Source organism: Apis florea, unplaced genomic scaffold (assembly GCF_048593485.1).
Source record: "Apis florea isolate Af1SG1 unplaced genomic scaffold, ASM4859348v1 contig_3517_pilon, whole genome shotgun sequence".
NCBI classification, from domain to species: domain Eukaryota; kingdom Metazoa; phylum Arthropoda; class Insecta; order Hymenoptera; family Apidae; genus Apis; species Apis florea.
In genome coordinates, this window is record NW_028256778.1 from 159,596 (window position 1) to 186,450 (window position 26,855).

The 26,855-nt window shown below is 44.7% G+C and overlaps 2 protein-coding genes and 1 long non-coding RNA gene across 8 annotated transcripts in view; 1 reads left to right on the top strand and 2 right to left on the bottom strand.

Moving 5' to 3' along the window:
* Eip74EF (Ecdysone-induced protein E74) overlaps positions 1–26,855 on the top strand; it is a 152,126-nt gene that overhangs the window by 21,823 nt on the left and 103,448 nt on the right. For all 5 annotated transcript variants that reach the window (XM_086913808.1, XM_086913807.1, XM_086913809.1 and 2 more), the window contains exons 2-4: positions 22,782–23,074; positions 23,166–23,436; positions 23,513–23,614. In XM_086913808.1, coding sequence (XP_086769934.1) covers positions 22,931–23,074; positions 23,166–23,436; positions 23,513–23,614 — 517 coding nt within the window. In that variant the 5' untranslated portion in view covers positions 22,782–22,930. The remainder of the gene's footprint in view (positions 1–22,781; positions 23,075–23,165; positions 23,437–23,512; positions 23,615–26,855) is intronic.
* On the bottom strand, positions 2,814–22,599 carry Lsm11 (U6 snRNA-associated Sm-like protein LSm11). Of its 2 annotated transcripts, none has more exons than XM_031920049.2 (6): positions 22,463–22,599; positions 21,774–22,061; positions 21,634–21,700; positions 12,626–12,762; positions 6,867–7,005; positions 2,814–3,168 (listed from the first exon to the last, which is right to left on the bottom strand). In XM_031920049.2, the coding sequence occupies exons 2-6, from the start codon at positions 21,951–21,953 to the stop codon at positions 3,017–3,019; spliced, it is 675 nt and encodes a 224-aa protein (XP_031775909.1). In that variant the 5' UTR covers positions 21,954–22,061; positions 22,463–22,599; the 3' UTR covers positions 2,814–3,016. The 2 variants fall into 2 exon arrangements, with proteins under 2 accessions (XP_031775909.1, XP_031775908.1); XM_031920048.2 differs by having other exon boundaries at positions 22,467–22,589.
* On the bottom strand, positions 23,136–26,802 carry LOC147656640 (uncharacterized). The gene is made up of 2 exons (XR_015293941.1): positions 26,273–26,802; positions 23,136–23,599 (listed from the first exon to the last, which is right to left on the bottom strand). It is a non-coding gene; the product is annotated as an uncharacterized LOC147656640 (long non-coding RNA).

Genomic DNA, 26,855 nt, shown 5'->3' on the forward strand with positions numbered 1-26,855 from the left:
TCGACCATTTTATGCATCGAAATAAGGACTTTCTGTTGGTTCACGTTTATCTTTTAAGGAGAGTATTTTTGTAATAGTTGGTGTTATTTTTATCCGATGACTGTAACGCTTATTTTTATCCTAATATATCATAGAACTCGGTAACACGAGAGGAATTTGTTAAAAGAATTTTTAAACTGTTCACAATATATATATATATATGTAGTTGTGCAAACACGATAATTGCCTAATAATATTTTACTTGTTAAAATAGAGACGTATACGCGAACGAAATTAAAATTTCACAAACCAACGTACGATAGTTTTTCTCAACGAGTCAATCATCCATTGGCTCGGTAATAAAATCCTCGTTTTACTTTTTAAATTTCCCTCACCTTACGTAACACCGAATCGCGATTCTCACCGTTCGATACAAAGAGAAGAAGCGAGGGGATTATATTCGAAGAGAGATTCGAGAGAAAAAAAAAAAATAAATAAACGAAAACGATTTATAAAGAATCGATGATCGTTGAGGAATTGCGCATAATTCGGCCGCATTCACCCGGCAACGATCACCGATTCGCTTCGTCCATTTCGGGTCCGCGTTACATAAAAATGCGGCGTGTCTTCCGGTAATGCAATTATTGACCATACCGACGGTTCCGTAAACAACCGTCCGCGCTCCGCTAATGCGTCCAAAGACGCCAAGATTCCCGCGCTTCTCCGGGGCCCCGGCTTAAGGTTATGGCTTGCTCTAGGAGTGCATTAACCCCCGGAGTCGGCTCGAGAGCACACCGTAGAAGAAGTGCGCACAAGTGGCGCGAAGGGGAACGGAGAGAAGCTCTGTCGACTGCTCTCTCTCTCTCTCTCTCTTTCTTTCTTTCTTTCTCTGTGCACTCGATGCTTCTCTCTCTCTCTCTCTCTCTCTCTGCCTCTCTTTTTCTCGCTCTTTCTTTCTTCGTTCGGTATCTCGGTCCCTCTATCGTGCTTACGGCAGCGAAGCTAGGAGCCGTTGCTCGCCTTGCCGAGTGCGATGCAAGCGCTTTTGCGAAGTCAGGGGCGGCCCAGCGGGAGGGGGAGGGGGAGGGAGAGGTAACGGCGGCAGAAATGGTGCGGGGAGGCACGGGGAGGGGAAGAGGAGGACGGTGGCCACGGTTGCAAAGAAGGGGGGCAGAGCGGAGGGCGGCCAGCGGTGACGCCGGCCAGACTTTCTCCGAAGAGCGAAAGTGAGAGGGCCTCCCGGGATTGTGCGCCCCCCTGTTGATCTAGGGGACAAGGGGGGACAGGGTTCTTGCTTTCACCGTGGCCAAACCGACGCTGCTGCACTTTTCTGCGACGTAGAAACGAAGGAGGCGCGCGATATATTGTTGTAAGAAAATGAAGAAAAGAAACGATTTTCGTTGGAAGTATATATATATATATAGAAATGGAAGGATCAATAAGAGGAAAAAGGGATGTTGCTCGATAAAGGGAAAAACATCGTCTTTATTGTAAACTTGGTCTCTCGGTCTGTATCTAGGAACTTGAATTCTTGCTTTCACCATGACCTAATCCATGCTTCGTCACTTGGTGCAACTTCTCGGTAACGTGGTTAGAAAGGAAGAAGGGGATAGTGGCGATAGTATGTGATCATTATTATAAAAAGAAGAGAAATTTTCACGATCTAAAATTAAAGGAGGAAGGGATCGTTTCGTGTAGGAATCTTTCGAGATTCTACGACTTCTATTCTTAAATCTAAAAAGGATTTGAACTCGTATAATAATAAATAATAAAAAAAATCCTTTTGTTGTTCCGATAAAGGATCGATCTAGAAACTTGAATCATTCCAAAAAAAAAGAGAGAGAGAGAGAACAAATTCTCGGGATCCAGTCTAGATCTATATACCGATTAAGCCTACTCTTAAAGAATTGCTCCTCCTATTCGAGATATCGTTGGAATTTTGTAATCGCGCCGATAAATCGATGCTTGATCAGATTGCAACTATCGAGCGGGTATAAATACGAGATCGGTATTGGAATTCATTGGATGAATTATATCGTCTACGGGCGTAATCTACTACTACCGAAACTTTCTTATTTTCTGCGGATGCGCATTCCGCGTGCACGCGAGAAAGGAAGAGAAAAGAGGCGACGTGCGACGAGCACCGCCTTAGAGAAAAAGCAACCGTTCGTGGCGGCGGCGAGTTAGTTACAGCAGCGACACCGTGCAGCCGAACAATTACGAATTTACTTTCTTCTTCTACAACTTCCTCGTCGATGGTCACGCTGTAGATTAGCGGAGGCCCATCAACGTTGCACCAGCCACTGCTTTTTCTCCTCGCCTCACGTTTCTTTTCTTTTCTTTTTCTTTTTCTTTTTTTTTTCTTCTCCTCCCTTCGCCATTCCTCTTCGTGTCTCTCACTTTTCTCTCTTTACCTCTCTCCATCTTGTTCTTCTGTCGAACAGCCCGTCATCCTCTTCGAGCGAACGTGGCCACGAAGAGTTGCAAGGAGATGTAGATTAGCCCCTTTTCTCTCTCTCTCTCTCTCTCTCTCTCTCGAAACGATTCTTGTGCAAAGAAGCACGAGAAAGTTCATAGTTCACCCGGTATCATGGATTCGAGTATAATAAATCCTTTCGGAATAAGGATCGAGATAGGATCGTCGGTGTATTTTTTTTTTTAAAATACTGAATTTTTTTGGAATTTTTTTGGTCTCAATTCAATTCTCGAAATATTCAATTGTAATTTACTATTAATGCCAAGAGTTGTTGTCTCAAATTTTCGCGCCCCATTTTTTTCCCCCCCCGATGAATCGCATTACTCGCCCGGGATCGTGTAATAAATCAAAGCAGAAGAACATTTGCAGACGTTTATTTTCGATAATACTGCTCGAAAGAAAATGATACAAAAGCTTTGTAAATGGGGGGAGGGAAAAAAAAAGAAATAAATATAATTGATGGAGGTATAACGTTGCTCGTGATGATGCGTCGCAACATGATGTCGCGTGACGTCACCAGTGTCCGTTTCTCGGTGGTGGTAGGACGTGGTATTCACCGTCTCAATTGATTTTGACGATTATAGCGACCTGTTCTCCCCTCAGCAGCATTTGCGGCACGTGTCTTTCCAAGGTCTCCATCTTTCCCTCGATCTTCTTCACGATTACTTTGGGCGCGGTTTCTTCGTCTATCGTGTTCACGCCGCTCGGTATACCTAATCGATTTAACAAATGCGAAACAATTTAAGAGACGATGCTCGAACGCTGATATTCGACGAATATAATTCGATTTATAAACATATCAACATATTCTTGATATATTTATTCTTCTCTAACGCGTTAATTCATTATAGCATTCGCATTCCAATTATTTATTGGATGCCGTTAAAATCGAGATTAGATTAATTTTTACTTCATTGGAGACCGATGAGAAGAAGAAGAATCCAAGGAACGCTAAACACTCTTTCAAAACAATTGCATATACATTTTAACCGATCGAGAGGGAAAATTTTCAAATTTGCCGCGGATAAAATCGGATAAAAAACTTCCTTTCGAGATCGTGTTTCCGCGGAAACACGGAAGAAGAGGGAAAAGCGCGAGAAGGATAGGGGAAAAAACAGGGAAGAGTTGAGGTCACGGGGAAACCGCGAAGGAAGAAGAGAATGTCGGCGGGTCACGAGGTAAGACTCGAAAGGTTGTTTATGTGCCGGCACGTGTCCGCCAGCTCACAGAGGGGAGGCAGAAGGGCGTAGGGCGATACGGTTGGGAGGGAGCACGAGGAGGAGCCGGTGGGACACGTGTACCCGGCAGACATCGATCCTGGAAGTTGCTCTTCAAGGTCGCTCGGCCTGCCACCCTCGCCGCCTCGTATCAACGACCTCTCGACCCCTCAGGATATCCTAAAGTACGTCAGTAGGCCAACTAACCCTGAACTCGCTCGGTGTATCGCGATTACTGTTCTCGAAGGGATACCCTTTTTTTTTTTTTTTTTTTAGAACCGACAACACTAACCCGCCCTATATATATATTTTTCTTCCTTCTCTTCCTTTTCTTTTCTATTTTAGTTTTTGCTTCGAGTCATTTTATCGATTTCGATACGATTGGTGGAAATAAGAGATTTTTCTTTCTTTCTTCGAGGAAAGGTAAAATTAGACGGTATCGAGTTTAAGAATCAAACGATCTCGGCGATAAAATGTAATATTCCGTGTAAAATTTCCGTGATTCTTTTTTTTTTTTTTTCTTTTCCTTTTTACTATGCTAATTAGGTCGCGACGTTAACGTTCGATTTATGATTCGTTTGTTTCACGAAGAACTTTTTTCTTCCTCTCCCCCCCTCGTAATGAACGACGTGACTAATCGGTATATCTTCCCACTTAAAACGCGTGTATTTCTTCCTTTGTCCGCCGGGTTTTCCAATTGTAATAATATTGACTCTCGTTTCGATGAATTCCCGACGTTCCTCTTTTATTTTAAAATTTCGACGAGGCGACATAACTCTTCGAAATATTTCTCTTTTGGAGGAAATTTCTTTCCAAACTTGCTCTCATCTCGATCATGTTGATTTTCCTAATAATTAATTATCGTATCGTATCAACGATTATCTAATAATCTCATCTCCAAAAAAAAAACCTTAATTACCCCGGGATTCGATAATGCTGCGCGTGAGTGAATCGAGGCGAAGATCCGGCTCCAAGCGGAAATGGTGGCGGGATAGGAGAGCAGGAAGGCGAAGGCCTCGATAAGAGAGGAAAGTTGCAATTGCGGACGCACGTGCGGACCGTTGTGTTACCCCACGTGAATGAATGGAAACGTGTGCCGAAGGTTGTGGCGGAACGAGGAGGAAAGTAGGAACGGAAGAAGGAAGAAGGAGTGCGAGAAAGAGAGAAACGGGAGTAGGAGTAGAGAAAGAGAGAGAGGAGGAAGGAGGACACACGAGTCGAACCGAAGGGGAAAAGAGCGAGAAAGGGAGAGAGAGAGAGAGAAGGAAAAAAAAAGGGAAACGAACGACGCGAAGCACATGGGCCTTGTATCGAACCTTGTAGCCAACTACTATGTAGTCAAGGTCGGTCTTTGCCCCTAAAGGGGCGTCCTAAGGATGTATCCCTCGCGATATCCAACTCTCCTTGTGCTTTTCCCGCGAATAAACATGGCTAATGATGGCACAACGTTGGGAGAAAACGTTCATTTGCATCTGGTTCTGCGTGTATTTGTTATTTAGGAAGGGAAATGGGTGGGGAGCGCGTTAAAATATTGAGATTTTATTGAGATTCGTTGGAGAAAAGTGGTGCAAAGGCGTGCGTGCATCGATTAACGGCGTAAATGGGAAGAAGCGCGGACGTTCCATTGACACGGGGCGCGGTAGTAGGAGCCGTCATTCATGGCCGGGCCGTGAGGTGTAGGAAGGACTAAATTGGATTCTCGAGTTCGGGCCGAGAAGAATACATCCGTTACTACGCCTATTGATATCGCGGTATTAAAATTCTAGCCGCGCACGAGAATCGTCCATTATGTATAATTTAAAAATTTGCATGCCAATTCGTACATATTGTGGGATGGAAACATTTCGAGGCCGATTAATGGAAGAATCGAAGATACTTTTTCTTTTTCTCTGTCACTTTTTTTTTTTTTTCTCTCTCGTGAAATGTAATCAACGAATCGAGAAGTTAGAACGGATATCGTGGATAGGAAAAATTTCTTTCCTCTTGATACAAACGATTTCTCGAAGTCACTTGACATCGACTTGATCTAATAATTTCGAGCTTTGAAATAACTTTTAAATTATCGTGTAAGCGATCAAATGAAACAATTTTTACAATATCACACCGGTTAAGAAAAATCGAATCCTTTCCAATCGCTCGAGAACGGTGTTTAGAAATAACGTTCGTTACTTCTTTTTTTCTTCTTCTTCTTCTTCTTCTTCTTTTTTTATCGAACGTGATTCCGAGAACGGATATAAAAAAAGGAGGAATGTATAAAGAGAAGGCCGAATAGTTTTTAGTTGTGGCTATTCGACTTTTCATTGAACCCACGACATTGTTTAGAATTCCTCGGCAAGGCAATGGCCTTGAGCGGCTGTCAGAGATTCAATTTTTCCAGGGCCGTATCCGCGGAATCGCGGCAAACAGGCGGCCAACGTTACAAATGTCGGAGGTTACAGCTTTCAACCGCTTTTTATAGACGGCGCGTAGTATCAGCATCCCAATGATTTCTGATTCATCAGGAAGCAGATGTTCCCGCTTGATGCTCCCTCGAGAGGGAGACGAAAAAGAAAAAGAAAAAGAAAAAAAAATATATATGTATCGTCGAATCGTTATCGATCTCGAATATCTCGAATTGTTTATTACGACAATGTTTCATTGTGCGTTAGTGCGTTTTTTATCGCGAGTTTTTCATAATCGACGCGATAACGTAACATTAACAAACTGTTGTTTTATTAAAATATTGACGCTTTAAATAGATATTTAGTAATTAACACATAGAGGGATAATCGCTTTACTTATTTGCACAGCCTTGAAACGTGTTTTCCAATTCCACGTTTTTCTTTTTCTTTCTTTCTTGTTTTTTTTTTTTTTTTTTTTTTTACGTTTTATATATAATTATTGATTGCCTTTAATTTCAAAGATAACCAATATATTCCAACACCTCGTGTCGTAATTATTCCAACTTTTGAATAAATTTGTGTTAAATAACAAACGAGGTTGTTTCGAAATCCGACCGAGGCGATGTAACAAATTTGTATCTGTACCAAAAAAGAAAAGAAAACCCTTCGAATCTTTCTCTTTCCGAAATTTCCAATTTCGTGTTAAAAATAAAACAACGCGTTCCATGCATCGTCGACAAATCAAATCATCGCATCGATCGATTCTAATTAAATCCGAAGAACAAACAAAAAAAAAAAAAAAGAACAAATTACCCAGAGCAGGTGCTTTCCTCTTGACTTTACGCGTCCAAATCTCGAAGCAGTCCTCGAGCGCGAGGTTCCAGTGCTTGTCGAAGGCGGCCACGTATGCCTCCACGTGTCCCCTTATGCCACGCGCGTTTCTGGTGTAGACCTTCGGCACAAAGGACGAACGATTATTCCTTTTAAATAACGTGCCGTGTTTAGCGCCGTTTCCAGGTAAAAAAAACCTGGATCGAGAAGACGATCTTCTCCTCCTCCTCCTCCTCCTCCTCCTCCCTCGAAAGAGAAAGAGAATAACACGCGCGATGAGGAGGAGGAGGAGGAGGAGGAGAGTAGTTGATCGATCGAGAAAAAAAAAAAAAAGAAAGAGCGGCGCGTAATTTTTTGCACGCACCAACAACGACACACACGCGCGCATAATTCGTATCTGCGCTCTGATTGTACGTTTTTCTTCTCTTTCTTTCCTCCTCCTCCTCCTCCCCCCCCCCGCGGCACGAAGGAATGGGGGGGGGGAGCGTTTATAAGGCAATTAGGAGAAATTGTCGAACGCGCGTGGTGTTTTTTTTGGGGAGGGGGAGGGGAGGGGGCGAATAATTTTGGTTGGTTCGTTAAAAAGGAAAAAAATAATAATCTCGAGATGAGGTTTTTTATCAGGATGGCTCGTGTTTGTTCGAGGATCAGGGTATTAATTAATTCAAATCAAAAATAGCGAAAAATACCGGTTGTGGTCGATAACAATTGTTGGATTGTAAAAGAGAGAGAGAGAGAAAAAGAAGAAATTGTTCGCGGGATATATATCGAGAGCGCTATTTGTACATCGATTCTATTTATATTCGGCATATTCGTGTGCGCGATAAAAAGACGCTTGCTTTCGATATTTTCGAAATAAACCGACTTAACTTTCATTTAACCAGCGATAGAAAAAAACTTCTCTCGAAAGAATTCACGTTCGACGACGAGGATGCAGAATTTTTTCGAGAGTGAAAACGCGTTTTTCCCGCTTCTTTGCGCGTGTTGGGAGAGGACAATCGGTGGGAAACGCGAACTTTTCCATTTTCTGGACGATAATTGCATTAATGCGACGATTCGTGTCTGCGAGAAAACGAGCGCCACTCCGTTGTTTGTCGCTCATAGATATGTCGCGAGACAAGATAGCAGGCTGATACGCGGAAGTGCAGGCCGTGGCAAGGCCCCCTTCAATGCCTTTCGCACTGATATATACCCGGCTTTGTCGCAATGAAAACTAATTGCGTGACTCTTCGACTCTCTGACTCGCTTCTTCTCTCTCTCTCTCTCTCTCTCTCTCTCGCGCGCGCACGAATCCAACGTTCAGTACCGTTTCCAGGAGATCCTCGAGCAAATCGAGCAATCATTTTAACGATTAACTATTTCGAGCTTGAGCTCGTTCAAGGTAAAAGGAAAAAAAAGAACTCTTCGATTGAAATTCTTTTATTCTCTCCTCCCGCGTTTCTTTATCGTATATCTAATTACGAATGAGAATGAATTGAGGTCGTCGAGGATGTTTAACTCTTTGATTAATCGTCTCGAAAAGGGTTAAACTGTCGTCCGAAAATTGTCGAATTATCGTTATCGATTTATCACGCGTTTATTTCGACGTTTTCTCTACAACGTGCCATTTCTGTTACGATGATACGATAACAATAATAATTCTAAAGATCGAGGGAATCGATCGATTCGAATTCGTTCGGTGTTAGATACGCGAAGATTAAATTTCATTCATCGGATAATAACAAGATACAGGGATGCGGGGAGTTGGAGCGAGCTGTATAAACGGGAATGAAAAATAGAAGAGGATCGTTGAAAATTTTAATTTTAACCTGGCACCTTGGAAATTTAATCTCGAACGATAAGACGATATGATTTTTTTTTTTTCTTTTCTTTCTTTCCTCTTCCCCGAAATCGATCTCCAGCGCAGAAAATCGAAAAAAAGCGATTAAGAATTCAAAAAGCAGCCTTACGCGCGTATACACGCGATACCTTTCTTTCTGCCGCTCGTCATTGACTCCGCGCACGTGTCCCGTACGTGAGCGAAACGCCATTGAGGCCCCCCTCCCCCTCCTCCCCCCTATATAAGCAATCGAGCCTAGGAATCGAGCCTCAAGATTCCTCCCGCCGCGTATCCTTGCCACAGGATCTGTCCAGCACGGGATCTGTCAATTAACCGGCGAAGGATAACCGGAATAAGCCGTCTTCTCGAGAGAACGAAAATCGAAAAATGTCGTTTGTCACGATTCAGAGGACGGATGGAGAAATTGAAAATCGTTCAAGGTGCTCAAGATTCAAGAATCAGACCGGAAAATTTAGGGCTTTCGAAAAAGGTCGGTTTCGAAATCGAAGGATCGATAATCTCATCGAGCGTGATTTTCCAATCTTTTTTTTTCTTTTTTTTTTTTTCATTGAGTAATCACGATCGCACGATCGATAATATAAAAAAAGAAAAATTGCCAATATCGCGTCCCTGTTGCAAAATTGTTACAATAATTCTTGAAATAGAAATAACTTAAGGATGGAATTATATACGAGGCGAGGATAATAACAATATACATACTCTGAGTGAATTACAAACGATCCATAACAAGTAGAAATAACGAGATAGGTGTACGAAGAAAAAAAAAAAAAAATAACGATCTCTTCGCGGTATTGTCTTCGCGCCAATCATATATATTCTTTAATTGTTTTTTTTTTACACACACACATATCGTTACGTAACGACGCGATTATACAAGATTATTATTACGCGGGAATGCGTATGAAAATCACGATTGATCGACGATGGATTCCAGGAAGAGGTGGGGAAAAAGAAAGAAAGAAAGAAAGAAAAAATGGCGACGACACAACTTTCTTCCGTTGTTCGAGTCGAGTCGAAGGCCGAGCAATCGATCGGCTCGGTTGATTAAAAAAGAAAAAAAATCTTTCCGGATGCAAGCACATCCCACAAGGTCGGAGGAGATTAGGATCTGTTCCCAAGGACGGTGGTTTGAGGAAAAACGCGCAGGATCTCTCGGTAACGAGGCCTCCTCTTGGACGAAGAAATGAAAGCTAATGAATGCAATTAATCGGAGAAACACGTCTCTTATTAAAAGCATCGCCGAAAGGAGAGTTTAATTAGGAACTCGATTCCGGCTCATTGAGAATATCGAACGTTAGAACTGGCGCTTCCGCAGGAAGATCAATTACATCAATTTAACGATTAACCTTTTTTTTCTTTTTCTCTTTTTTCCCCTTCCTCCCTCTACTTGTGCTAAGCCTAATAGCCGAGCAACGATAAGAAAAGAATAAACCCCTTTCAAAACGTTTCCTAATCCGCGCTACGTGATCGAAACGTTCTTATTTTTTTTTTTTTTTTACTTTTACTTTTACTTTTTACACTCGATGCGAGATCGATAGATATTCGTTGCTAAATGTTGATAACACCTGGAAGCGGAGTCTTATTAGAGTAAAAGACTTGAGGGCGAACGAATGGGAGGAGCAGCTCTCCACAATTTTCGATAAAGATTGTGCAAACGTTGCTGGGGATTAAAAAGAAAAAAAAAAAAAAAGTGGTCGACTGTCTGTCTGTCTCTATTAAGAGGCAAAAAAGAGGCATATATAGTGTTTACTTCCTGCTTCGGATCAGAAATCTCGTTGTTCAAACGCGTGGCTAATTATGGAAGTAGGAAGTTCTGGCGAGACTCGATCCGGCAGGAAGTGAATTTTTCTTACTTTCGTCGGGACGAGTCGCGATTTCTCTTCGTTCACAATGAAGAAACAACAACAAGAACAACAGCAACAACAACGACAAAAGACCTTGCACGTTGATTTATTTTCCGGCCGCGAGAAAAATGGCTCGTGATCGTTGTCGGGGACTGATACGATCCAGAAACGTCTTCACGTGATTTCATCGGATCGCCGTCTGACTCACACGCGATATTCAGTTTCCCTGTCGAAGAAGAATGCGCCGCCGCCACGAGGCCCCCACGGTCAGATTAAAAACGTTTGATACGCGGCCGTCCTCGGCTTTCTTGTTGCGCAACAATTTGCGATCGGATAAATCGACGATCCAGCTTTTCGTCCAACATTGTTGCAACCCCTGCAAAGTGATCCTCGTGGCGCGAGATATGCCTCTCTTTCTTTTTTTCTTCTCTCTCGCGAAATGAAGAAATCGTGGCATTTCCTCGAACGAGGAAAAAAAATGGAGATAATAAATATAGGAAAATGCTTACTATTGAATTCGTGTAATTGCCATATGCGCGTTATTAATAGATCCATCGCTATCGTTTTGCGATGATACAAGAGTTGAAAAATAAATATATTTTCATGTTGATAGCTGTCGAGAACTGTCTCTATCTACGACTAATACGTTTATTTATAACAGGAATCTTTCGTATACAGCAAATTTGAAATTTTATTTTTCGCGAACCAATTGCGGCAATACGAAAAAGGAAAAAGATTTGCGGCGAATGCGGAGAACGAGGAAAATAGCAGAGAATATAACACGGATAATTAATCGATCGATTTATTTGAAATTATTTTGAATTTTATAGGTGTAAATTTACATATGCATGGACAAAAGAAGAAAAAGAAATCTGAATCCATTAATTCTTAACTTAAGAAAAGATCAGCTTTACAATTTTTCATTTAAAGTTTCGACCGGATTAAAAAAAAAGAAAAAAAAGAATTCCTACTGTTACTTTTACAGTAGGAATGCTTATTAAAATATTCTATCCCTGCTCATATCTTAGCCATCATCTCTTTCTTGCAAAGGTTGACGGGAAATAGAACGAAACAGAGGCGTTCTTTGACGGAAGAAGCCCCTTTTTCGGGACGTGTGATGCCGCGACCTTGTCTTTTCGAAGCGTCGCTTGAATGAAGGGGGAAGATCAGGGGCGTAAACAGGACGAGAAGGGCCCCGTTTCTCGTCTCCATGGAGACGAGTGTTGACCCGAACACAGAAGTTCTTTCTCTCCTTTCGCCCGTTTCCAGCCCTTCGTTTACCTTCGAAGGGCTCGCGCACGTGTCTCCCGGCCGCGAAAGTGTGTCAGCCGCGTGTGCGTGCGCCAGCACAATGCCGAGGGGTCAGGCAGAAGAAATGGGAGGCGTGGGTGTTTACAGTGCCCATTTCAGGACTACCCTCGAATTTCGAGGCCGCCGAAAAAGGAATCGAGATAGTCGGTCACCGCATTCCTCTGCATTTTTTTCCTTATTTCTCTTTTTTTTCTCTCTCTCTCTCTCTCTCTTTTTGTTTCGCATTCTAATTTTGGAATCATAGATTTTCGCTCGAGAAGATTTTCATTGTCTATCGTTTTGCGTTTTGGTTTTTTTTTTTTTTTAATTTTTGGGAAGATCTTTGATGATCTCGATCGATCGTATTTGTTTTACGGATTTGACGGTCATCGACATTGGTATTCTTTTTTCTTTTCTTTTATTTTTAGAGAATAAATCGGGAATAAATTCGCTATCGTTTCGTATCTGATATCTTTGTGGTTCTTTTTTTTTTTTTTACTTTTAATTAGAATTAACGACGAGACATTCATTATATTACAACTTGAATTACGTAATCATCGTGTGTATACATATTTATTTATTTAAATATGATTACTAGGATCTATAAATTTAATAATAGTTCAAGAAGGAATTGTTTTGTCTTTTAATCGCACACGAGATATTTTCTCACGTTCTTTATCGATTTAGAGAGGAGGCGAGGAACGATCGTTTCTAATTGAATTGAACGTTGGAAAGAGAAGAAAAAAATATTACGAATCATGACCTACCTTGATGCGAGTTCGATTTTCCATGTATTCGTGCAGCATTCCTAACGGGCCGAAGGTTCTTTGCATTTTCGAGAGGACGTTCCTTCCATCTGCGATCCAGTCTCGTTTCTCTATCTTCTTTTTGTTGGCCGCAGACTCTGCGCATCGTGGAAAAAAAAAAAAAAAATCGCTAATTTAATCCCTCTCTACGATATACAATTCTTTACGTTTTCGAATATTATTACGTGATAGCGGATATATACATAAACAAAAATTAACAGATCCGCTTCTCCTTTTTCATCTAACGAAAAAAAACGTAAAAATAATTTTTTCTAATTTTTCTAAAATTATTAATTCCCTTTTTGCCATTCAACTTTCAACAGCAATCTTACATATTGCAATATCTTTATCCCATTCCTAATGGAATTTCCTCGTCCATGGAATAATTTAGATCAATCCGATAAATTTAAATCTATAATTTAAAATTACATCTAATTCTATAATAATTGTTTCATCGTGCCGTGAAAATAGATCGGTAAAGTAGGATTGGAGATGTCGATGTCCGAACGGCGATAGGGATTCGAAATTTATCATCATCTCTCGATCAACAAGGGACGATTATCGGGCTAACTTGGACGAGTGGCCGAGTTCCGAGCATTTGTCCCTTGTAGATTTTTCCGTGGCAACCGTGACACACCGTGCTAATAAGAATTTATGTTGCTCTAGGTGGTTGTCGGTCGGCCGACAAATCATCGTTCAACGTTGTATCCACGCCGCGTTGAGACGAGCAACTCCGCCGATAGCATCGTTGCTTCTCCACTCGTCCCTCTCCTCCCCCCGGGTTTTTGCCCGTTTTTTTGCCGCGACCGCGTGAACACAGAGAAGCAAGCCATTACGTTAGAACGATGCCTAGGAAGACACACACCGGCGTCCATTAAGAAAAATCGAATTTGTATGCGAGCTACGCGAACCGAATTGCGCGGACGGAATATCCTCGAGCCTGCTCTTCCTCTCTGTCGATAAGGCGGACGCGGGCGAGGCGAAAGAAAATGAGAGAGAAAGAGAGAGGAGAGAAAGAGGGGAATATATCGTATTCCCGCGGCAGCGACAGTTATTTATGACAATAAATATTTGATTACGATAAATTACATAGCGGACCTGGAGGCACGCAAACGTCCCCTCGCAATTTCTTCTCAATTCCACGTTTCGTTAAGTATTCGTAGCGGCGAAAGTATATTCACCGTGCATGACTGGTCGTCGGCCTGCGCGGCTCTCTAAGCAACAACCTCTCTGCTAAATCCATCCAATTCGCGTTTCCAGGGATGATGAGTCGAGGCTTCTTTTTTTCCATCGAAATCCCGTCGAGATTTCGAAATTTCGAAACGCGAGCTACTCCTTCTTTCCTCCGAGAAATATTCATCATATTTATCATCTAGGAAATTAGGATTTTGATTTTTCAACAAATTCATTCACGACTAAGGTACAAATATAACAGCAACCATACTCGTCTCTTTATATTTTATCTTTTTGCAATCAATTGCAAATTGGTTAAAGACAAATAACTCGTATAACCGCGAAGAAAAAAAATTAAATCGAAATCAGAAGAAAATTTGTGTTAGCAGTCGGGAGGGGGTCTGGCGAGAAGGTAGTCCGGCCCTGGCCGGCGTGGCGCGGAAAGAGGAACGCCGCAGAGTTACGTAAAGGCTGGCGGCTCTGCTCTGTACACGCTCTCTGCCATACGCTCCCTGTGCGCACACACGAGTGTGCACTTATTTCGCCAATGTGTGCTGCGCGCGCAACGTACTTTACTCGCACACGGTTTCGTTGTTGGATCCGTCGATAGGTGTTGTTGCGTTGGTGCGAAAAGAGCCGGGCTATGGACGCGGCCGCGCTATTCGACGAGATCGACGCTCTGCCAATTGGCTTTCTCCGATAACTTTCATCCACCAACTTAAATCTACACGCCTCCCCTCCCCTCACCGCTTCCACTCGCTTCTTTTCCACCTTTCTTTATTCCTTTCCGCGTGCACCACGCGCCCGCCACTTTCACTATCGCGCCGCGATCCAATTCCACCTCTCGGCCGCCGAGAGAGCAAGCCTCGCTAAAGCCTAGCTAGATAACTCGCCACCGGCCGAGAGGCCATTTTTCGAGAGCTCTCTGTCTCTTGGGCGATTTCTAAAAATAAAAAGTTCGTGGGGGAAGCCCACGAACGGGAACCGTTTATCGGTCGTGTACGGCGATGGGCGAGACCGGTAAAAATACGCCCACCGAAAGCCGATTTTCGAAGAAGACATATAATTGTTTATTTTCTCAGTTGCAAGGACAGTTGTTAATGGACAGAGTTTCTATTCTTCGTTATAGCGTGGATTTTCGAATTTATCCTCTTCCAAATTCGTCCGAGTTTGTAGAAACACGATTTGACACGGTTTTTTTTCTTGTTTCTGAAAATCGATCGTTTCCGTGCTTCGAACGAAAGAATGGGATACTCATGAATAGATATATTCTACGTTTGTTATGTATCCTCGCGTTTACGCGAGTGATTAACATGGCCAGAGAGTAACGAGAATCGATTTGCCGATTTTTCATCGAGACGAAATTTGAAAGTGTCGTATTATCCCAAACGATTATATAACGTGATAACAAAATCGTACATTAACTATTGTGCGAGAAAAAAAAGATTAAGAAAAAGCGATGTTCAATTCGATAATTTCGAACGTTAAACGATTCGTCGTGCCTAATCTGCTAAATAGAAACGAGGGGAACGACGCAACACCTTCCAGTTACGTCCGTGAACCGGAGTCGTGGTGAAATTAGAAATTGCCTCGTTTACGGTACCACGCGTGGCTAATCGCAAAGGCGGCCACGCGTTTTATCCTCCCGGTTTTTCCTCTCCCTCGTCTGACCTCCTCCTCGACGGGAGGAGGAGGGGGAGGGAAAAAGGTCGTAAAACGGATTATCGAAATTACGCCCGGAGCATCTCCGGCTTTTACGACGATATATCTCCATCGACGATACATAAAGGAAAGCCTCGGAATATTTACTCGAGGCACGGAAGGGTCGCCTCCTCCGTGTTTACGATATAGTCGCTTTCCACTGTCGGTTCTCGTTCTCCACGCGAGGATGCAATCTGCCTGGACGATCTCGCGGAGCTCTCTTGAGAAAGGCGTGCGCGCGCGGAGAAAGAGGGATGGCGGGGAGCGGAGGGATGGAAAAGAAAGAAAGGAGAAAGAGATGAGAGGAGAAAGAGGGGGGGGGAAGGGGAGGGCGTAAAACGTCGGCCCACCTCCAACGTGCGCCACTATCTTTTCCTCCTCTATTCCTTTCAAGTGCGCGAGGATGGAGAGAAATAGAGAGAGTTTTTTTTTCGATTCTCGGTCGTACACACCAGCAGAGATAACGCTTCGAGAGCGTTCACGTGCGTGGAACCGCGAAGGGAACCGTTAGCTTCGCCGAGTCGGGAACGAAACGGCCGCCGTGTATTATTATCCTCCAACCATCGCCAATAATTTTTCACCTCGAAAACTTTCCGAATTATTCCGCCATTTTCCCTCAAGGAAAAATTCGATGAATCTTGAACCCGAACCCGTTCCCTACAACCCGATTCCTGTTCCACCTGGCTTCGAAACCTCGTGTCCCGCGAAAACAATCCTACCCAACCCTACCTGGACGAGAAAAAGAAAAAAAAGAAAAAAAAAAAAAAAAGAGGACCCGCCAATTATCGCGTATATATACCCGTTCGATCGTCCGCGCAACATATCTCACGTGTTCACCTGCAAAAATGTTTACCGTGCGTGCGAAGGAGCAGTTGGAGGATCCCTATGCAGGTGGGTACGACGGCCCCTGGAGAATGTTCTTGCGCGGGGCAGGTGGGGCGGCTCGCGCTCTACCCTACCCCCTTTGCCCTCTTCTGGCCAACGAAATATCGGGGGAGGGGAAGGGGCGAGTCCGAGGAAGAGGTAACGGCCAGAGCTCGAGACGAGAGAAGGAGAGAGACAGAGAGAGAGAGAGAGAGAGAGAGAGAACGCGCGCGACTTTTCTCGAAGAGACACGAGAACGAGAGGGAAGACACGGTAGCGAAGGTGGTGGTGGCGGCGGAGGAGGAGGAGGAGGAGGAGGAGGAAGAGTAGTGAGAAGTAGCCTGAGTGGTGGGGGTTGACGAGGGGGGGGGGAGAGGGGAGGGCTGGTTGTACCCGCGGATGATCCCCAGGTTGAGTCGCGCTGGGTTCAACGTCCTGGCGGGCAGCGCACCCGAGAGAGCCGAGGCAGGCAGCCGAGCAGCCACCAGACCTCTCTACACACACACGCGCGCGCGTGTGTATATACGTGCACACATCGACACGTACACATTGAATACCCGCGCACGCGACACGTACCTACTACACGCTCCACCGAGTTGCACGTGCGCGCACGCGCTCTCCTTCCCACACATCCGCATCTTTTTTCGTTCGTGTGCGCGGAGGAGAGAAGAGGAGAGGTGATGGGTGGGGAGGGCAGCGTGCACGTAGTAGAAGAAGAAGAAGAAGAAGAAGAAGAAGGCAGAAACGTAAGCAACGCACACGAGGAAACGTGTTGTTGGCTGGCTTGTTCGCCTCGCGAGAGTTTGCTTTACGCGAACTATCCGTAGGTACTGTTACTTTTGCGACCAGGCCCTTTCGATCCCTTCCCCTTTCCCTCCTCGGCCCCGTCCACCGTTTCGCTTTGTTTTCTTCTAAGTAGCGGACAGGTAACGAAGGGGATACTCGCGCGTGGAGAGAGAGAGAGAGAATGGATGCGAATTTCGAGGAAACGGCCTCGAAGGAATTGATCTTCTCTTTCTCTCCTCTCTTTCTATTTTTCCTCGAGTCGAAACTGTTTGTGGGAAATAGCGGATTACCGGCGAGAACGGGTATAGGAAAGTCCGTGGGGACTCGGCGAGATTCCAGAAGAAAGGAGAAATCACTTTTACCCCAGAAGCGGACGGATCCACGCGGCGAGTAACGAGAGAGAAAAAGTAGATCGGCGGGAGATGGCTGGATTCGGAATCGTTCGCTGCGCCAACAACAACGATACGTATCTAGGAAGTTTGCAGTCGCATTCCACTCGACTTCGCCTCGTTATGTATATAACGGTATAGATCAAACGTTAATTCTCAACGCTAATAATTTTAATTTTCACCTTACCACCTGAAATCAAATGAAATAAAATTCCCCGGAATGCGCAAATAATCGGGAGATTATTAGTTTCGAAGGAAGGGGGTGGGACCGATTGAAAGAATGCCGCTCGAAATTCGAGAGAGAAAAAAGGGGTTAGAAACGGCACCGTTTCGACGTGCTCGATAGTCATCTGTTACACGTTGGGATAGGTCGAGGCGGCGGGTACGGTGCAGCACACGGCTGCGAGGAATTGGATCGTTCGGTCTACCGGGTGTCGCCCGACTACCCGATTAGACCGAATGCGCTCGAAAAAGGTGGGACATCGGCCATTGGTTTATTCATTTCGCTCGTTCGTGCGAGGAATTCGAGGCCGACAACGCTTCCGTATCCGATAACGTGGCCAACGGGCAAAAAGGCGTTCGTTGCTTGCTAGCAGTTGCAGAGTCACGGGAAGAAAATAAAGTCCCCTCCGCTCGTTGGTGGTGGAATTGCCGAGTGGTGGATGCATATGTCGCGCGCGTATAAATATTGCGCAACACGCGGCAAGAATCGAAGGGAAAACATCGACAGCACGACGACGTGTATTCCGTTACTCGGGGCGAACGACTGGCGGACTACTCAGCTTCGCATCGTATTTCTGCCGGCGAAACTCGCCAACGTTTTACGTGTTGTCGGCGGTTCCAACCTCGAGAGAATCGACCACCTCGACGACGAGGGGCGGAATGCGGGATAACGCAATTTTTATAGAACGGTGACGTAAAAGAAAGATCATTCTCGATCCAGTAACGTTTTAAAACGAGCCGTTACGATGGTAGTCGAGGAACGACGAATGACTCACGTTGGCCTAGGTCGTGGTAAAAATCGTTCGCAGTCGCCTCTGCTCGTAACGTTCGTCTCGATCCCTGATCCTGAACGAGCTTTCTCTCGAGTTTTCGCGTGTCGAGGAAGGGAGCGTGTAGAGGTGATGGCTCTCGACGAGAGCTCGTGTAATCACTCCCTATCCAGATCTATTCGGACGGAAGATTGACGAAAATGACGAGTATCGTGATGCGGCACGAGAACGTATTATGCATATCGAGCGTATATTCGGAGAAAGCCCGGAGCGAATTAAGCGACGATAATAACGTTCGATTACATTCTACGTAAGCGCAATCATGAAAATCACAGTTCCGGCCGAACGTGTTCGGAGGCCACCGAAGCTGAGGAGCCTCGAGTTGAGTCGAGGTCGACGTCCGGACGCAACAAGTGCTGCTGCGACTCTCGCTGCGCTCGCGATCCTCCTCGATATCGTACCGAGATTTTCAACGATGCCCCGCTTTTTCGCGTCCCAAACATCCGTCCTTCCGTCCTTTTTCGTCCTCCGACGAAATTACTCGCCGAGACTTGGAAGAAGAAGAAGAAGAAGAAGAAGAAGAAGAAGAATAAGAATAATCTCGTTGCCCCTGACTTTCCCTTGTGCGAGGCCGGAGAGAGATTCGATTCGGCCGGAAGTCGAAGGACCTCCACGAGGTTGCCGCGCGTACGATCATCGTGTACACCGTGCAAAATTTTCGGTCTAGAAGACGGTCAATCCGAGGCGCGGAGCCTCGGGTTGAGTCCGAGGTCGACGCCCGGGCGCAACAAGTGCTGCATTACGTACGTATACGCTGTTACACCCCACCCCACTCACTCATACAATCGAACGGCCGGCCCTCCTCCCCTCTCCCCTTGCGCAGGAAGCCTTCTCCCTCTCGTTCTCTCTCTCTCTCTCTCTCTCCTATCTGCCCGCCGTGGCTTACCACACTATGTCGCTCGCGCGAGAGAGCATCGGACGCAAGAGACGGAAAGAGAGAAGCAAAGCCCTACACCACCATCACTACTACGGGAGGAGGAGAGATGCGGAGAAAGAACGAAAGAGAAAGACGGTGAATGCCGCGGCGAGTGGCAAGCAACGGCAGAGGCGCGCGCCCGTGCCTCCTCCTCCTCCCCTGCGCGCACCAACGTCGCCTGTAAATATAAAACTGCACTGGGTCAGGGATCCGTGATTTATCGGCTGCCTCGTGTAATTGGCTGCCGGCCAATAGATACATACCCCCCCGGGCTACCCGCTGGGACATGAAGGGAACGCGCCTACCCCTCTCTCTCTCTCTCTCTGTCTAGGCTGACTAGAACCTCTCCACCAACCCCTCTGTCCTTCTTCCCTTGTCGCGCTTTCTATGCCCCGCCTCCCCTTGCTTCCGCGTCTTTCACCTCGCCACCCTGTGTCGCGCGGCGGCGGCGGCCATGAGAGGAGGATAGTAGCGAGGCGTCGGTGCCGAAATTTCGTTGGCGAACCCGCTCGGTAACCGCGCCACTTTCACTGAAAATCTAAGCCGACCTCGCTTGGCACCGTGTCAGAATCACGGTTAAGAAGCGACGCGGCGGGCCTTCGGTCAAGTTTCGACTCGGGAAACGAAAGAACGCCACGCGAGAAACCTGGTACACGGTCTGATGTAATATCGTATGTATCGAGGGGTATTTATATTCGAGTTTCATTTTTATTTTTATAAAGATCGCGTGGAAATTGTCATAATTCAACGCGCTTCCCGATTTCGATTTTCGTCAATGATAAAATGATAAAAATTCGTACCGGCTGTTTCGCAACTGTGTTGGATGATATCATTCGTACATTACGCGATGTTGTAAATTATGCAAAATTATGCAAAATTATCTGTAACGTTTTATAAAATTGTAATAGTACTATTAATAGTAATGATAGTAGTAAAGATAATTTCTTAGACAGCCCCTTTCGTGGAATGGAGAAGAAAGAGGAAAAAATGGCGCATCCGATAACCCTATACACGCGCCGATCGAAGACTTCCGCACTTGCGAAACATTTCGGTAGACCTTCTCGTCGTGGATTCCACGATGTTACGTTTGCACAATACGTAGCCGAGGGAAGGTCTCGGCGAATGCTTCGCGACATTAGGTATGATATGCTGGTACAGAGGCACGCGATAAAAGAACAGTGGCGAAGAAGGAAACAATGAGATCGAGGGGGCTTCTACGAGTTGACGCACTTTCGCGGAGGTCAAATTCCACACGACTACGCGCGCGCGGCTCGCGAAGACATACCGACGACCTTCGTGGTATTCGTTGCATCGTAAATAAAGTGTGCCAATATCTGGGATATAGAGTCCACACAGTCGGCATCGTTTGTTCGCGTCCCATTAGTGCGATTTAGAAGAGGGAAGGAAGAAAAAGAGAGAGAGAGAGAGAGAGAGAGAGAGAGAGAGAGAGAGAGAGAGAAATACGTTTGAATGATTCATTCGAGAGAATCTCGCGAATATAGAGCGAATTATCTTACACAGTGACGATTCGTTCGAACGCAAACGAACGCATGACGCGTATTATTTCTGAGCAGCAATTGATGCACACGCACAAAATGAAACGTACGAAAATTCTCATTTTTTGCAAAGATATAATAAATTTTGCAAAAAAAGCGTAATGTATAACATGTGTAACGCGTTATGAGCGTTGTATTTGTACGTAAATCGACGTTTAGACGTTTCGGAAAGTGAAGAGGTTAATATACCTTGGCCGACGAAAAATTGCACGAAACACGCAGTATGTTTCTTCGGATGTAAAAGAGACTCGTAAACTCATAGACGCGACTCTCACGCGACTTCCCCTTTCCACTTCCGCGTACGTACATCGTTCGTGTTTGCTAACCGTAAGCATATTGAAATTTGATACCACGTGCGAGTTATCATGAATGAAACTGCGACCTCTCAACGATGCGAAAGTTTCACACGGTCGCCATCTCTCGTGAAACATTCAAAGATAGGGTCGACAAAATGATATAACCTCACTATTCCAGGCGACAACAAACGAGATAATCACCACGTGACTGGTCGAGAATATAGCGACAATCTTACCTTGACGGGATAAAAATCGTTGCCTCGAACATTCTCCTTGCTTCGCATCGGTAGTCTGATCATTTTTCTGAAATAATTAAAGAAAACGAAAACAGAAGACATCAGCCGACTGTATCGGCACGCACGAACGCGATACACACTTTCGATTGTTTTGATAGACCCGACATCACGGCTTCGAATTTCGATACATTGTCGTAAATTGGTGCTTTCGTGCCTGAAAGCTGTATTTTTGTGGAGTAAAGGGCTTTCAACGGATCAAATTTGACACTTTTCACGTCCAAACTCTCGTCGGACGTCGAACTGCTTTCGTCGTCTGCCATGTCAAAACTGCCCGACTTGATTTTGAGCGGGCGATTTGAAATTCATTGTCTCGATGAATACTTTCTCTCGAAAATAATACGTATCCAATACGTATTTATGTGTATCAGCTTGAAAAGAAAACAGGTGTTCAGTGGTAACATTTTCGCTTTGAAAAATTTCTATTGATTATATAAAGAAAGGAACTAATAAAGTTTCATTAGAGAGTTCTCTTTCTATGCGGGTATACAGATATTTGATCGCTTCATTTTCGACGTAGCGAGTTGCTTCCGATTACATCGGGCTTCGAGCGATATTTGAATAGGTAAAGGATGTTAACCTCCTCGCAACGATAGAAACTTTCTTTCGCGGCTGAGGATTACGTAAAAACAGCGGCGTGTAGAAGCTGCATAGAAATGCATCGGCAGCAAGAGAGTGAGGTTACGCGCACAGGAAGTGAAACAACTTACAAGCCAGAAAGAAAGTTTTCACTCGATGTTTTCACTTTCATGGAAATGCCAACGTTACTTACTTACTCTGTTATACTGCTGCTACATGAATCAATTTCTAATTATTAGAATCGACGGTTTCCTCGCATCGACGAATCGAATGATCGGCTGAATTGTTTCACGGTCCGCCATGATTGAATCTATCGATTCGTCGTCCTTTAATATCGACGTCGAGTATATCGAGCTAAATATCGATGGTTGCGATCTCTAACGGAACAGTTGCGAAATTAAACAGTCGCGAGAACATGTTTGTTTCGTGTAACGACAGAAAGTAATTTTTTAAATGTAGTTTTAAGATTTATCATTGTTCAGTGAGAATTAAACGAGATATGTTTGTTTCAGGGGAATCGAAGTAGCGCGTAAATTGAAAGAAAGAAATCTGAGGAGTAGAAAAAGAAGGAGGCGAAAAGTGGGGACGTTTCAAAGGTGGTTTTGGATGTTAGAAAGCGCGGGGGTGGCTAGAGAGGCCCCGCCGCAGGGTACGGGTCCCGATGCCGGTCCCCGTATCGCAAACCCTTACGCTGACCTCCACCCTCGTGCCCAAGGAGGAGTCAAACATGCCCTTCATAGACGACGAGCTTCTTTGGTGCCCTGACAATGACGGCAAAATGGTCGACTTAACGCAATGTCTTCAGGTTGGTTCGCCGTGATGATTTTTAATAGAGATTTTTAAATTTAAAAAAAAATTGTAAAAGATTATAAGATAAGGCTTTATCGTTTTATCAGGAAAGCAGTACAGGGCAGTCAGTAGAATTTTCCCCGATGGAATTAAATGCCCTTGTAGGGACGCCGGCTGCTCCAAATATGCCGGCAGAAGAGGGCGAAGGAATGGCTGGTGTCACAGGAGAAGAACCCTTTGACACGTTGGACACATTCCTTCGAGAATTGCAAGCTGATTTGGCTGAAGCCAGTCAACCCACGTCCACTACAACTTCCGTAACCCCTTCCTGTAGACGGCAGAGGTATAATATCGCAGCCGCAAATCCTTTGTTAGCAGGTAAATAAACAAAATTTGAAATATATTTCAAAGAAGAATTGTCAATCGTTTATTACCGATCGTTCGTTTCCGATAGAGAAATTAGCGGCTCCTTCGTCGCAAACATCTCCAACCTCTATCCCGTACGCAACGAGGGCGGAAATCAAAACGGAAAGTATCCAGCCTGAAACAACGAAAGGTAAGATTTTCAAATTCTCTTTTGCAATTCTTCTTCTTTATATCATAGAACGGTCACTTTAAAAATATCTATATTACCGACAGTAGTTTCATCAACAATAAGATCTCTACTTTATCGACGAAACTGTTTCGTTACCGGTCATGTTGATGAAATCGATTTACCATCATAAATATCATTCTGTCGGTATATTAGAAATTCTTCGTACTCGTGTGTATCTTATATCGATACGAGCAAAATGTATACATCGTACCTTCCCCCCTCCCTCGGATTAAAACTTTACTTGATATTTAAACAATGCCAATTCGCTACTCCGAAAGGGAAACCGGCCAAGGCCCCGCGAATCGCGACCAGACATCCGCGTTAGCGATAATTGCGCTTACGTTCTTGTGTCGACGCGAAAAAAAAAAGGCAAGCAGCATTCGCGTGCAACGTGTACGTACACAGGCTGTGTATTCGTATTCGTGGTGGCCCAATTCTTACAATTTACAGCCATGTCGTAACAACACACTACGTGCGTACGCGATTTCGCGATTGCTTCGAGTCAACCTCGAGACGTAGGAACGTGCAACGACCATCGAGGAAGAACGTATTTACACGACCTTAAGGCTTATGCGACGCAAATATTATGCCACTTTGCGCGTTAGGTGTCGTGTTCTATAACTTGAAACATACCTGCTGAAGCGACAACGGGACGCTCGCGCCTTTTGCGATAGTTAACGTGTGTGTCACACATGCGTGCATGGAACGTCTTACAAACATATCTTACGTACGACACTGTTAAAGTGGTAACGACCTTTTGTAGGCCGCGTGAGACGCTTAGCCTTTAACCCGAGCATTTAAAACGATCAAAGGGGCGGATGAGTCTTTCTGTCTGCCAGCGCTTAAACGATAACGAAGAAAAATTGTTCAAGTTTTAAAATTTTAAGAAAGAATCGAGAAAGTAACCGTTTGACAATTATACAAATATTTTCTCCTCCATAATTTCTTATATTCTCTTTCTAATATTTTTTTCCTCTCGTTACAACATAAGCAAAGCGTGTAACGTAAATTCTCGATGTTCGTTTTCAATTCACGGTAAATTTCGCGACTATGTTTCAACCGCAACCCGCGACGGTCAATTACGTGCCGTTAGAACACGAATCGGAATGGGTGCTCGCCGTTGTTCTTTTCACATTTTTAGAAAGCGGTTGGAAAGTGAGAAACCGTGTACTTTCTAACAAAACTATTATAAATACAGATTAGAACGATCTTCAAGTATAAAATATTGGCCAAAATGTGTCTCCTGTTTTATTCACCGTTCCAATTGCCCGTCGATAACAATTTTCCGGCCGTTTCCCGTTTCACTTTGCCAACGGCGAAAGAGCATCCCATCGATCCATTTACATGTCGCAGTCGATCGATCTTTCTTGCAAAAATACTCGCCTCGTTATCGCGTAATATCACGGACTCGATGCACACAAACCGTAACTCGGTTGCAAATATTCGATACTCCCATTTTACCCAGTGAACTCCTTAAGTCACGGAGGAGAAAAGAGAGTATGCAATACTCTCTCGTGCATACTCTCGCGTGCACTTTTGCTCGGTACTCTCGGTCATGGGATCCGACTGTCTCGCCTCTTCGACACGCATCACTTTCGCCGTGTGCATCCTGCGTAACCGATAAAAAGTTGGATTTTCACGTGATCGTTGATCGTGTTAAAACACGGTCACGCTCGCGATATACTCGAAGCGTCAGCCGCGTGAAAATTGGGTATATCGGTGAATTTTCACGTTCCTTTCTCCGAATGTAAAAAAAATCATTCGCTCATAAAAAAAAAAAAATTGAAATTTCACGCGCGAATCCTGAACGCTCCTCTCCAGATGAAAGAGATTGATTTCTCGCTGGCATGGGAGGAGGGGGAGGGGGGGAAAAAATTACAGTTTGTAGAATTGGAGGCGTGACAGGGAAACGCGTTTCTTTACCCCCCTGTTGCATCCAGCTGTACGACTCTTGTGCACTTGTCGCTATCCTCGTTCCCTTGACCCTCTCCAAACACATAAATTCTCCTCTTCCCCCTGTTGCGCTGTCTCCCTTCCCCCGTCTCTCTCTCTCTCTCTCTCTCTCTCTCTCTCTCTCTCTCTCTGGGTTAGGGCCCCACGGAAATAGATTCGAGACCCGACCCGACGTCGACTCCTCTCCTCTCCTCTCCTCTCCCCTTTCACTCCCTTTCTACGCCTGTTGGTCGAGGAAAAACAGGTGCAGCGAATCGATATCCGACCATGGTATTGCCATCCATGCATCTTCGTATGATCGACCGCGATACACGATTTATTTTCCTTCTTTCTTCTCGTCTTTTTCTTTTATTTTTTTTCTTTTTTTCTTTTTTACCGAGTCGATTCGAACGATCCAAATGAATTTGGATTGGCGATTTACAAGATCACATTTCCATCCCGTACATCGCGTATTGGTCGAAATATCCGAGGAATTGGAATCGTTTGGAAGAACAAACGGTTCTATCATTATCATTTTAAAACGCGCACCAACATGCGATGCGTATCGATCCTTACGATTCTTTTATTAACTTCCAAACGTGGTCGTGCTCATTTTTTGGTCGTTCAATTTGTCTTAACTTCGAACGACGGAATCGAAAAGATAACAAATCTATAGTGTATACTTACTCGTAGATATTGTCGATCGTCTCTGGATCCAACTTTGATATCCAAATTTATCCAATCTTCTCGTAAAACGTCTACTCTACTCGATTTTTCGGCTAAGAAAAAAAAAAAAAAAAAATCGTCCCAACGTACAATGTTCGCGATAAAATCGCGAGAAAAGGACGAAGATCGAATGGGAAGCGGGCACGCAAGTCGTCTGATTTAACCTGGATCGCGTGTTGGAGAAATCCTGGAATAAAGTCTTGCCTTCCCTGTTTTTCTCCATCTCACTTTTCACCGTTACTCTCCGTCCATCCGTCCATCTCCCCCCTCTCCCCGAGACAACAAAGCTTTCGCGCCCGAACGAAAGCGAAGTCACAAGATGGCCACTTTTAATAATAAAGAAACGCGTACACACCGCCGCTTCCATCCCAACCGTGTGTATATCGCACCCATACACCCACGTAATCCCCTCTTCTCCCCCTCGATCGTTTTCGTTTGCCTCGCGGCCGGTGATAGTGCGGCCACGTAACGAGAGTGTTGACATTTTCTGCAATCGGGTCAGGGCCCCCTGTCGAGCCGCTCCGGCATTACCTATAACCCCTCC